The following is an 11,585-nucleotide window of genomic DNA, read 5'->3' on the forward strand; positions in this document are numbered from 1 at the left end:
CCGTTATCGGTTCTGTTCGCTTCGGATATGTTCAGATCAGTTTTCAGCTTCTCATGGCTTGGACGTTCCAGCTGGGAGGCGATTTATTAAAGGTGCTCCTTCTGAAATTTCTGATAATGTGGGTTGCATGTTAGGACGCTGTGTCGTCCGTTGAGGTAATTCCAATATCCTAGCACTGATTTATGGCCCGATCCAGATTCAGTCGACAGAGTGAGTTTTGGTTGGGTGGGAAGGTCCCCCCTCCGGGAATAAAAGTGTGTGGATATCGATCTGAGCGGGCGTTGGCGTGTAAGAAACGTCAAAATACGCCGCGCAAGTGTCCAGTGATTGGACGCTGGACCACAGTGGAACCGGTGGTCGTCCACTCCACAGCGGGTGCAGGAGAGCGAATCGGCTAGATGGATGCGATGCAGTTGATGTCGGTTAGCTTGTTTGCCATTCACTGTGTTATACCACTCTGATTGGACGTTGGATTCGATAAACCTGGACTGGACTGCTTTCCATATGTGTCACCACACATACTGGGGATGCTTAATTTCGATGGGGTTGGGCGGGTAGCACATTTGGTAAACTGTTTTCGTCTGAAACAAACGTGTAAGTGGTAAAGACCGGTAGACACAACCGAAGTTCAGGAAAAATCGCCGGATACGATAAACTGAGGATGGGATGGTCGATACCAAAATTGGGGCGGACAAAGGGTACAACGCAGAGTCTTGGAATAAGTGTCCATGGACGCTCTGTGGGCAACGATGCCAGAGTTTGAGTTGGGAGCTAATGTACAGTGCCGTGACTCTGGTCGGCACATGTATCAGTCCCACCCCACCATGGTCCCGTGGAAGTGCAAGGGAGTCATACTGCACTTTGAATAACATCCCTGAGCTGACGAATGAACCCAATGCCATAAACAGACGCCGGACCTAGAGAGTTGGGATCGGTAGTACCTGAGCCACATGTGATGCGCGAGAGGCATAATAGATGTTCACATATTGGGCACGTTGGAGGATGTCGAGGGCTCGTAGCCGGTGATCTGCAAGGCTAGCTCTGATGGCCTGTAGCAAACGCCTACCGTTAATCGCCGCTGAGCGACGGAGGTCGGCTGTGAATTCAGTAATAACCCGCCCACCTCCCCAGAGGTCCTAACCCCTGCAACCCACAGCAGAAAACGCAATAAGAAAGGAAAAAGAATTATTGTGCAACACGGGTTTAGTAATACTAGAACCCGTGTTGCGTTGCACAGTCAGCTGCTGCTGGCCCAGTGACTCCAAGCCGCGAGCAGCGCGGCGGAAGTCCTTATCGGTGCTCATTAAAAACCGGAAGTTAATTTTCTGCAATTAGTCGTTATCAGCGCCGTAATCTCCATAAGAATAACACAGACCGGAAGTGAATTTTTGAGCAACACGGGTTAAGTAAATATACTGTACGCTGAAAATTTCTAAGTCCGAATCAAGGTCACGCGCAGCCAGACGCGTGACGCGCGTTATTGTGAGAAAGGTAGTCTATAGGTTTTTAAAGGTGAGTTTGAGGTTATCCGTATATGCGGCATATTTGGCCGTATCTGTAGTCTGCATTACCTTAAAGTTTAAATTATTTACCTCACCAAGGGGCCATAGACCTTAGTATCTGACACAAATTTTAATTTGATACTTCTATCCGTTCCTAAGGAAAAGCAGTTTTAACAGACGAAAAGATAGAGAGACTGACAATAAATGGCAAAAAATATTTTTATGTAATATAATTACAAATTTTTTTCCGACTATTTCCTCTACTTACACTGTGAAACCTTACTTCTCATCAGATTTCATGCTTCTAGGCTCCTGGGCAGTGTCATATAGGTCTTGATCGAGTTTGCGAGTATCGAAATATGTGACATAAGTGGCTCTATATTTTGACTGCATTGACTTTGAAGCTTAAATCTCTCAGACTGCCAAGGGACCGTAGATCTCAGTATGTCAAATAAATTTCAAAATGTTACCTTTACCTGTTTCTGAAGAAAAATGGTCTTATAAACCAGAAAAAGTTTGGAAATTTGTGGTAAGGTCCTATGTGACCAAACTGCTGAGGTCATCGGTCCCTAGGCTTAGGCGCTACTTAATCTAACTTGAAACTAAGGCTAAGGACAACACACACATCCATGCCCAAGGGAGGACTCGGAACTCCGACGGGGGGAGCCGCGCGAACCGTGACAAGGCGCCATAGATCAAAAATGGTTCAAATGGCTCTGAGCACTATGGGACTCAACATCTTAGGTCATAAATCCGCTAGAACTTAGAACTACTTAAACCTAACCAACCTAAGGACATCACACACACCCATGCCCGAGGCAGGATTTGAACCTGCGACCGTAGCAGTCCCGCGGTTCCGGACTGCAGCGCCAGAACCGCACGGCCACCGCGGCCGGCCGCCATAGATCGCGCGGCTCTTATGAATAGTACAGGCAGACAGACTGGCAGGTATGGAGGGGGGGGGGGCGCAGATGGACAACAGAATGATCCGATAAGGGATCCGTTTTTACCGACTGAGGTGCGAAACCTTAAAAAGGAAGAAATATGGGAGGGCTAAATGATTTGTACGATAGTCTCTTGAATATAGAAGCCGACACTAATTCTGCTATGAACACAGATGCAGTTGGTCAGTATTATTCTACTGTGAGACTCAGTACCAAGAAATCAAAACTGCTGGCTCCCGTCTATGACGAAAGGGTATGTGGTTTCCGGATAGCGTCTGTCACTTCTTTATAAATATTATGTTGTTGCAGAAGATGGAAAATTGGTCATGCTTTTCTTCTTATAGGAGAAGGATAGTAAGTTTCCTCACCCATTCGATCCATTTTTAAACATAAATCAAGTTCACGACCTAGACTAAAAATAGACAGAAGCATAAAGTGGCATATATGGCCAATCTCGGGAAAATCACATTCAAAAATTATCAGTGCTGTTCGAAATACATAATATGCTCAGATTATATTTGGGGATGGTGGCGCAGTTGTAAACATCCTGGTGCGTAAAACAAGGTCCCAGGATCGAGCTCGTCTCCCAGCACCCTTGTGCGTCACAAAATTTGCTATCCGTGTAGTTGATATTCATAAATACAAAAGTTATGTGTCCATTAACCACTTTTCGAAGGAGTATAATACCTAAAAATTGAACTCTCCACTCAGACCTTTCATATGATGATTCACATAGTCACGGTGAGAACTGTTGGACGAGTAACCAAAATATACTTTTCAGCCGCTATATGAGGTTGTGTTCTTACTTCACTTCCCACAGCCAATGGAAAATCTGATTTGTGCAGATGTTCTGAGCAGTCATCACTGCCACCGAGAAAAAACGTCAGAGATACTACGAATCATAATGTGAATGTCCCATGAAAACACATTTCTACATAAAAAGTGTCCTTGAAAGGGTCTTCAGGGCACATATAACACGCATTTATTAATATCAAACACAATATAGATATAATTTATTAGGTCACATAAGTGCGTAATGAAAAAGCTGCCTAATGTGAACCCAGAACGTCGACATCGCATTCACAGGCGGAATGCTTACCACGGAGCCTCTACTGCTCCAGAACGAAAGGCACTTATTCGTAATGGACACCACAGTCATGAACTTTACATATGCTGAATTACGGATGCATCGTTAGGGAAAGTTCGCATCCCTTCGCACCCCCCCCCCCCTCCCCTATCAATGAAAATTCAGTGAGTGAAAGTTCATGGTGTGGGGTCCGCCTACCGAGAGATGTTCGGAATGTGAACTCCAGCATCCTCTTACCTTCGCAGCCTTAACCAAATAATTGTGGAAATACCGTGAATTGAGACATCTCTCTCTTTAAATTCATAAAGGTAGAAATATTCTGCTGCGTCTACAAATGCTGAATCAATGAAACAGGTACGAATCTAAATTTTTTAACATGGACATGTTTCTCACGGTATTCTGTCTCGTTAATGAATATTTATCTATAGTTGGGGGGCACATGCGTTAATAGCACAGTAACGGTACGGAAAGCTTGGGGCAAAAAGTGTATACTTATTTGGTGAGTCGGGTTTCGAAGCACCCACAAGAAAGATTTTACTTAGTATATCGAGGTATTCATTCTACTATAACTTCCCCTGCCTGCAATAATATTGAGAGACCAATTTATTCATAAAATATCTGTTAAGGTCACAGAAACATGGTCACATACACTCCTGGAAATGGAAAAAAGAACACATTGACACCGGTGTGTCAGACCCACCATACTTGCTCCGGACACTGCGAGAGGGCTGTACAAGCAATGATCACACGCACGGCACAGCGGACACACCAGGAACCGCGGTGTTGGCCGTCGAATGGCGCTAGCTGCGCAGCATTTGTGCACCGCCGCCGTCAGTGTCAGCCAGTTTGCCGTGGCATACGGAGCTCCATCGCAGTCTTTAACACTGGTAGCATGCCGCGACAGCGTGGACGTGAACCGTATGTGCAGTTGACGGACTTTGAGCGAGGGCGTATAGTGGGCATGCGGGAGGCCGGGTGGACGTACCGCCGAATTGCTCAACACGTGGGGCGTGAGGTCTCCACAATACATCGATGTTGTCGCCAGTGGTCGGCGGAAGGTGCACGTGCCCGTCGACCTGGGACCGGACCGCAGCGACGCACGGATGCACGCCAAGACCGTAGGATCCTACGCAGTGCCGTAGGGGACCGCACCGCCACTTCCCAGCAAATTAGGGACACTGTTGCTCCTGGGGTATCGGCGAGGACCGTTCGCAACCGTCTCCATGAAGCTGGGCTACGGTCCCGCACACCGTTAGGCCGTCTTCCGCTCACGCCCCAACATCGTGCAGCCCGCCTCCAGTGGTGTCGCGACAGGCGTGAATGGAGGGACGAATGGAGACGTGTCGTCTTCAGCGATGAGAGTCGCTTCTGCCTTGGTGCCAATGATGGTCGTATGCGTGTTTGGCGCCGTGCAGGTGAGCGCCACAATCAGGACTGCATACGACCGAGGCACACAGGGCCAACACCCGGCATCATGGTGTGGGGAGCGATCTCCTACACTGGCCGTACACCACTGGTGATCGTCGAGGGGACACTGAATAGTGCACGGTATATCCAAACCGTCATCGAACCCATCGTTCTACCATTCCTAGACCGGCAAGGGAACTTGCTGTTCCAACAGGACAATGCACGTCCGCATGTATCCCGTGCCACCCAACGTGCTCTAGAAGGTGTAAGTCAACTACCCTGGCCAGCAAGATCTCCGGATCTGTCCCCCATTGAGCATGTTTGGGACTGGATGAAGCGTCGTCTGACGCGGTCTGCACGTCCAGCACGAACGCTGGTCCAACTGAGGCGCCAGGTGGAAATGGCATGGCAAGCCGTTCCACAGGACTACATCCAGCATCTCTACGATCGTCTCCATGGGAGAATAGCAGCCTGCATTGCTGCGAAAGGTGGATATACACTGTACTAGTGCCGACATTGTGCATGCTCTGTTGCCTGTGTCTATGTGCCTGTGGTTCTGTCAGTGTGATCATGTGATGTATCTGACCCCAGGAATGTGTCAATAAAGTTTCCCCTTCCTGGGACAATGAATTCACGGTGTTCTTATTTCAATTTCCAGGAGTGTATTATGACACCATGAGTTATCATTTTACAATTTTGCACTTTCGTATTACCAGTACACCTAAACGAAAGAAGCATTTCTAAAACGTCTGAGGTATGCCGAAGAACACCACATGAATTTTAGCTGCAGCAGGTTGCCGTGTAAGTAGGAATTCTTGTTTATCCCCGCTTGCCGTGTTATGTCCTACGTAAACGACAGAGGCGACCGACAGCGCGCGACAGCTTCAGGCGACAAAATACAAACGCAGGTGTTGTTACGTCTCGTGAGCGACATCTGTGTCGCTGCCTGTCTCCCGCTGCAACTGGCGACGTTTGAAAGCAAACGTGTTTGAATCTTGTCGCTTGTAGCGCGTGCGACAGCGGCAGCCATAGTCCAAACTGTACAGGGTTTTGTGAGGCAGCAGACAACATGTCGACGGATTTCGCCGAAATTTTAATAGCAGAAGTTAGTAAGAGGCGCTGTTTATGGGATATAAGACAGAAAAACTACCACAATAGATTCATATGTGACCAAGAATGGGCGGCTGTGGCCAATGCAGTGGGCTCAACAAGTAAGTATTGGTTTATTTTTTTTCTTTTGTATGTACGAATATTCATGTTTATCTTATTACGATATCCAAAAAAAGTTGGTTTTAATGTTTATGATCGTATATCAGTTACAAGTTCATCTCATTGGAGTTATTTCTTTTCTTTTCTGATTCCGTTTTACAACTGTCAAAAAGTTATTAAATATGTATGAGAATTTTTAAATATTTGATTAGAACTACTGTTTAAGACCCATTTTACATTACGATACATAGTAATGTAAGACATTGGCGTCTGTGATGAAGGTAGCAATTACGTACTCGCACCACTTAAATTTTCTATATTTTATTTACGCAATACACCCAAAAATAGACTTAAGGGATTTACTTATCATTAAAATAAAGCTTTTCTGAATATACACTTCAGTTTTGACTTTTATAACGATATGTATGCTGAATATGAGGTGTGCAAACGTATCCATTGCGCTCAATATCAGATTTTCTTCATCTTTACAAATCCTTGACTCAAAAGATTTTCCTTTTTTTCATGGCACCTGCCCTACGTTTGCTTTTCTTTTTCTGTATTATGTAAATACAATGTAAGGACTGGAATAGAAAGTTGTCATGTTCTTAAATATTCCTGAATATTCTGGTATAGTTTGCCGTTCGTTAATTGTTGTAGGCAGTCTCATTAATGTGCGTGCAATGAAATATTTTATTTTTTCGACAATGTGAAGGAAGTGTTTTTTAAGTAAGTACCGTTTTGCCACACCGCGGCCGCAGCGCTGCTGTCGGCGCTCTGCGCATGCGCACTGGGTACCTACATCTGTTGTCTACGCACTGACGCCATTACCATCTGATTCTTCCTTGTTTACGTTGTGTACTGAGTGTTTAAGATGCCTCCGATAATCGTGAGTCCCGCCGACTGTGAAGTACGGGCTGTTATAAGATTTCTGAGTGCTAAAGGCCTAAAAGCGATCGATATTCATCGTGAGATCTGTGCAGTTTACGGAGAACACATTATGAGTGATGGAATGGTAAGAAAGTGGGTGAGAGCATTTAAACATGGCCGCACAAATGTGCATGATGAACAACGGAGTGGGCGTCCTTCGGTCGTTAATTAAAGTTTGGTGCAGGAAGTGGACAATAAGGTGAGAGGAAACAGACGTTTTACGATTTCCTCCTTGCGGGATGACTTTCCTAATGTTTCTTGTAGTGACCGAGCACTTGAATGACCAAAAATTGTGTGCAGGATGGGTACCGAAAATGTTGACGGATGTGCAAAAAACCAAACATTTAGACAGTGCATTGACTTTCCTTGAGCGGTACCACAACGACTGTGATGATTTCTTATGCCAAATTGCTATGGGCGATGAAACATGGGTGGCCTATGTCACACCAGAATCAAAGCAAATGTCCATGGAATGGCAGCATTCAGATTCGCCCAGAGAAGTGAAGCTTAAGCAAACAATTTTGCCCAGAAAATCATGTGCACAGTATTTTGGGACAGAAAAGGAGTATTGCTTGTGGAATTTCTGCCTCGTGATGAGACAATCAATGCAGCAGCTTACTGTAAGACATTGCACAATCTGTGCCGTTCAATTCAGAACAAAAGACATGGCAAGATGAGCAAGGGCATCGTTTTTCTGTAAGGCAATGCCCATCCGCATGTGGCGAATCAGACCAAAGATCTCATCACATATTTTCGATGGGAAACTCTAGGTCATCCTACGTACAGCCCCGATCTTGCACCCAGTGACTACCATCCGTTTCTGCACTTGAAGAAACACCTGGGAGGTCAGCATCTTCAAGACGATGATGAAGTCAAAACAGTGGTGATGCAGTGGTTAGCAAGGCAGACAGCAGACTTTTATGAGGAGGGTATTCAAAAACTGGTACAATGTTATGACACGTGCCTCAATATTGACGGAAATTATGTAGAAAAGTAGATTAAGGTACAGGCTTTCATGTAAGAATAAAATTATTGAGATATCTTAGCAAACCTTTTTTTAAATTTCAAAACGGTACTTACTTGAAAAACACGCCTCATATAATTAAGAAGCCAAATAATTAGCTCACTACTTTTCAATGGTACTTAAAAATTAAGTGGTATATAATCTGTAGAATAACAAGTTTCACTTTCATCTTATTCTCTATCATTTTTGATCAAGTGAAAAACTGAGGACATTTTCCTTTCATTTTGGCTAATATTTCCAGATATACTGCAGTTGTTTTACATATTCCTACTTTCATCTCAGCATAATTAATGGGTCACATAATACAATGAAAAATATAAATCCACAGTCCCAACGATAACTTTTATTACATATTTGCTTATCTGGTTTCAGAAGACTATGTCAAAAACAGATGGAAATCCCTGAGAGACTGTTTCCGAAGAGAACTGAAGAAGAAACCAATATCATCATCAGGTGATGCAGCTAATGCATGGAATAGCAAGTGGTGTTATTTCCAGGCACTAATGTTTCTGAAGGACATAATGACACCAGGAGAGGCTGGAACAAATGTGGCACTTGAATGTCAACAATCACTGTCATCAAATGGTGACAGTGACACTGAAGTGCCAGAAACTGATCTTGGTGAAAGTATAGTCTTTGATGGCAATGTTGATTGTGTTGTGACCGAGGAGTTCCTGCCCAGCATAGGAGACCATAACTCTCTGGCTGCCACATCACCACCTCCACCACCACTGACACGGTCAGCAAAGAGAAGACAATCTGCTAGTTTTGGGAGAGAACTGCTGGAAATTAAAGCGAAAAAGATCAAAATTTTGGAGTCTCAAGCCGAATGTGAGGACAGAAAGTTTTTGTTGTCATTGGTACCTTATTTTAAGCAAATTGAACCACTACAAAAATTAGAAGCAATGGGGCAGATAATTGATGTACTGAGAAGGAAAATTTCAAATAAAACATAATACAAACAAGTGTCTTTTTTTGTCTGTAACCATATATTGTATCCTGCCATTCTGTTTTCAGTGAGTCAAGGCTGTGGATCGTAACTACCATTATAGTTTTTATTAGTGACATGTATCTGCTATAAATTAATCACAACAATTAATAAGCACTTACCATGATGGTCTCTTTGTTTGCATTTTCATAGATTTGTACAAACTCCTATTAGAAAGCATTCTCAGAATTTTGATGTCATGTGCTGTTGAAACAACGAGACACAGGTCACGATTTATATAACTTAGGTTCAAGTAGTACAATACACTGTTAATAGATTAAATCTGTTAAGTAAAGTGATCTGCAGGAAGACCAAGTAGTGATGTGGCAAAAAGGCTGTGGGAATTTGTACGTGAGTATATTGGGATAAGTGTGTGTATATTTCGAGACTGGAGAATGTGTTGGACTGAGGCAAGATATTAAACATGTAGACTGCAGTTTTCAGCAATAAATGTGGGGAAAATGCCACATGTCTGAAATATCGTAAGTTGATCTGCAGGTAGACCAAGTAGGGGTGTGGCAAAAAGGTTGTGGGACTTTGTACATGGGTATATTGGGATACCTGTTTGTACATTTCAAGAACAGTGATTTTTTTGTACTGAGGCCAGATATTTCTACTATAAGATGGCAGTTTTATGTAACAGGAGTAGGGAATATGACACGTTTTGGATATTGTTTGAAATGTAGTAGGTTTGTTGGTCTGCAGTGAGACAAACAGATGGTGGTTTTCTGTCATCCATCATGTTCCATAGATTACATCAGGGAGGAGAACCTTCAGGAACGTGGAGTAAATCAAGGTATACACTGTTGTTGGTGCATACACTGTCTGTGCAAGGATCTTTATTCCATTTCTTATTTCTGGTTTCTGTGTTTATAGCCACTGGATTACACAGAACTTTCCTCTCCCTACAAGATACTTAAGTGCCAGGAGTTATCCAGTGTTTATCTTTTTGTTCAGTTTTGCCCTTATTTTATTGTTAAAAAAACGAGATTGGAGTTGTTCCTGGAATATATTTAAGAAAGAGTTAAAGTTCCCATTAACATTCTTTATAAATTTCTTCCCCACATTCTTTCCATAACTTCTCTCTATGATGATAGTCATTGTTAGTGGTACTGTGATATAACAGTTTTGGTATGATCAGTGCCTAACCGGCCAGTAAATTTTATTGATAACATTTGAATATCATGGTCAGATAAATGACTGACTGTAGGTTTTACAGCTAAATAACTGAATGTTGTTGGATTTGGAACCAAATCGTCAGTAGCTCTTTCACAGTCTCATTCAATTGTCATACAGAATGACACTGTGGGAAATAATACAAAGATGAACATGAACATTCTCATGAATTAAAAGTGCTAACAGTTTTCTTCATTGGTAAATATGTTTGTGAAGATATATATTTATGCACTAGTTAGTAATGAAAACATTCTAGTATGTTTTTAAATGAAGTTTATTCCAAATTTCCATTTTGTACACTATTAAAACAATTACGAAATGCATTTCTGATTTTTGTTGCCTCTCGACGTGAAGAATTTAACCTCACTGAGCTACGAATATTTGTTCCCACTCTTGACTCAGTGACTGTGTTAAATGTGGAGTCAACACCTTCTTTGTCAATAATAATATTATGCAGAACAGTTGTTGCTTTCACAATGGCTACTGCATTGTCCACATCCGTTTCTATTGGTTTCAACAAGATTCTCCATTTCTTCCTGGGTATGGTCTCATTAAGTATGACCTCAGTGGGAACACTTCATCTCCGACAAACACATGTGGCATTTTCATGTTCCAATTTGGCAGGAATGATTCCCCAGGCAAAATTATTACATTTGATTCAATTTTCCTACAGAATACTGAATTATTGAATACTGCAGCATCACTGTCTCTTCCATATGCACCAACATCAATTACAGCAAATCTATATTTGGCATCCATTACTGACAGCAGAACTATTGAAAAGTAATTTTTATAATTGAAATATTGACTTCCTGAATTAGAGGGGCTGCGAATTCTGATGTGTTTGCCATCTATACTGCCAATGCAATGTGGAAAATGCCATTTTCCCAGAAAGTCCTTTGCAGTATTGGCAAAATACTCTTGTATTGGTTGTGGCATATGTAATGGTTATAAATATAACCACAGAGCTCTTGAGACTTCTGTAATAGGATGACCGCAGCAGGTGACGTGGTCGGGGTTGTAGGGTGTGGCTGGGTAGAGGAAGGTGGCTGTTTTTAGCAATCTTCCTCTTTATTGTTGGTTCTTCCAATACATTTTCCGGTAGCTCAGCCCCAACACTCGTGTCGTGGTGGAGACATGCTGATGCGCGCAGCCCGGGGAACGCGACGCCGCGCTCGGTCAGCGGCTGCGCAGGAGGTAGGAGGTTAACAGCATGAGGCCTGGCCTAGCTCGCCTCCTGCAGACGCTGCGGCTCATGATGACGCCGGGAGTCACCGGTGCAGCAGCGGGCAACGTCCTCCGCCGGCCGGTCCACGGGGAC

At 43.5% G+C, this 11,585-nt stretch overlaps 1 protein-coding gene across 1 annotated transcript; it reads left to right on the plus strand.

The window, feature by feature from the left end:
* Nucleotides 1–5,924: 5,924 nt before the first annotated feature.
* On the plus strand, nucleotides 5,925–9,065 carry LOC126248200 (uncharacterized). The gene is made up of 2 exons (XM_049948998.1): nucleotides 5,925–6,151; nucleotides 8,473–9,065. The coding sequence occupies exons 1-2, from the start codon at nucleotides 6,010–6,012 to the stop codon at nucleotides 9,054–9,056; spliced, it is 726 nt and encodes a 241-aa protein (XP_049804955.1). The 5' UTR covers nucleotides 5,925–6,009; the 3' UTR covers nucleotides 9,057–9,065.
* Nucleotides 9,066–11,585: the final 2,520 nt, after the last annotated feature.

Source organism: Schistocerca nitens, chromosome 3 (genome assembly GCF_023898315.1).
Source record: "Schistocerca nitens isolate TAMUIC-IGC-003100 chromosome 3, iqSchNite1.1, whole genome shotgun sequence".
Classification (NCBI taxonomy): Eukaryota; Metazoa; Arthropoda; class Insecta; order Orthoptera; family Acrididae; genus Schistocerca; species Schistocerca nitens.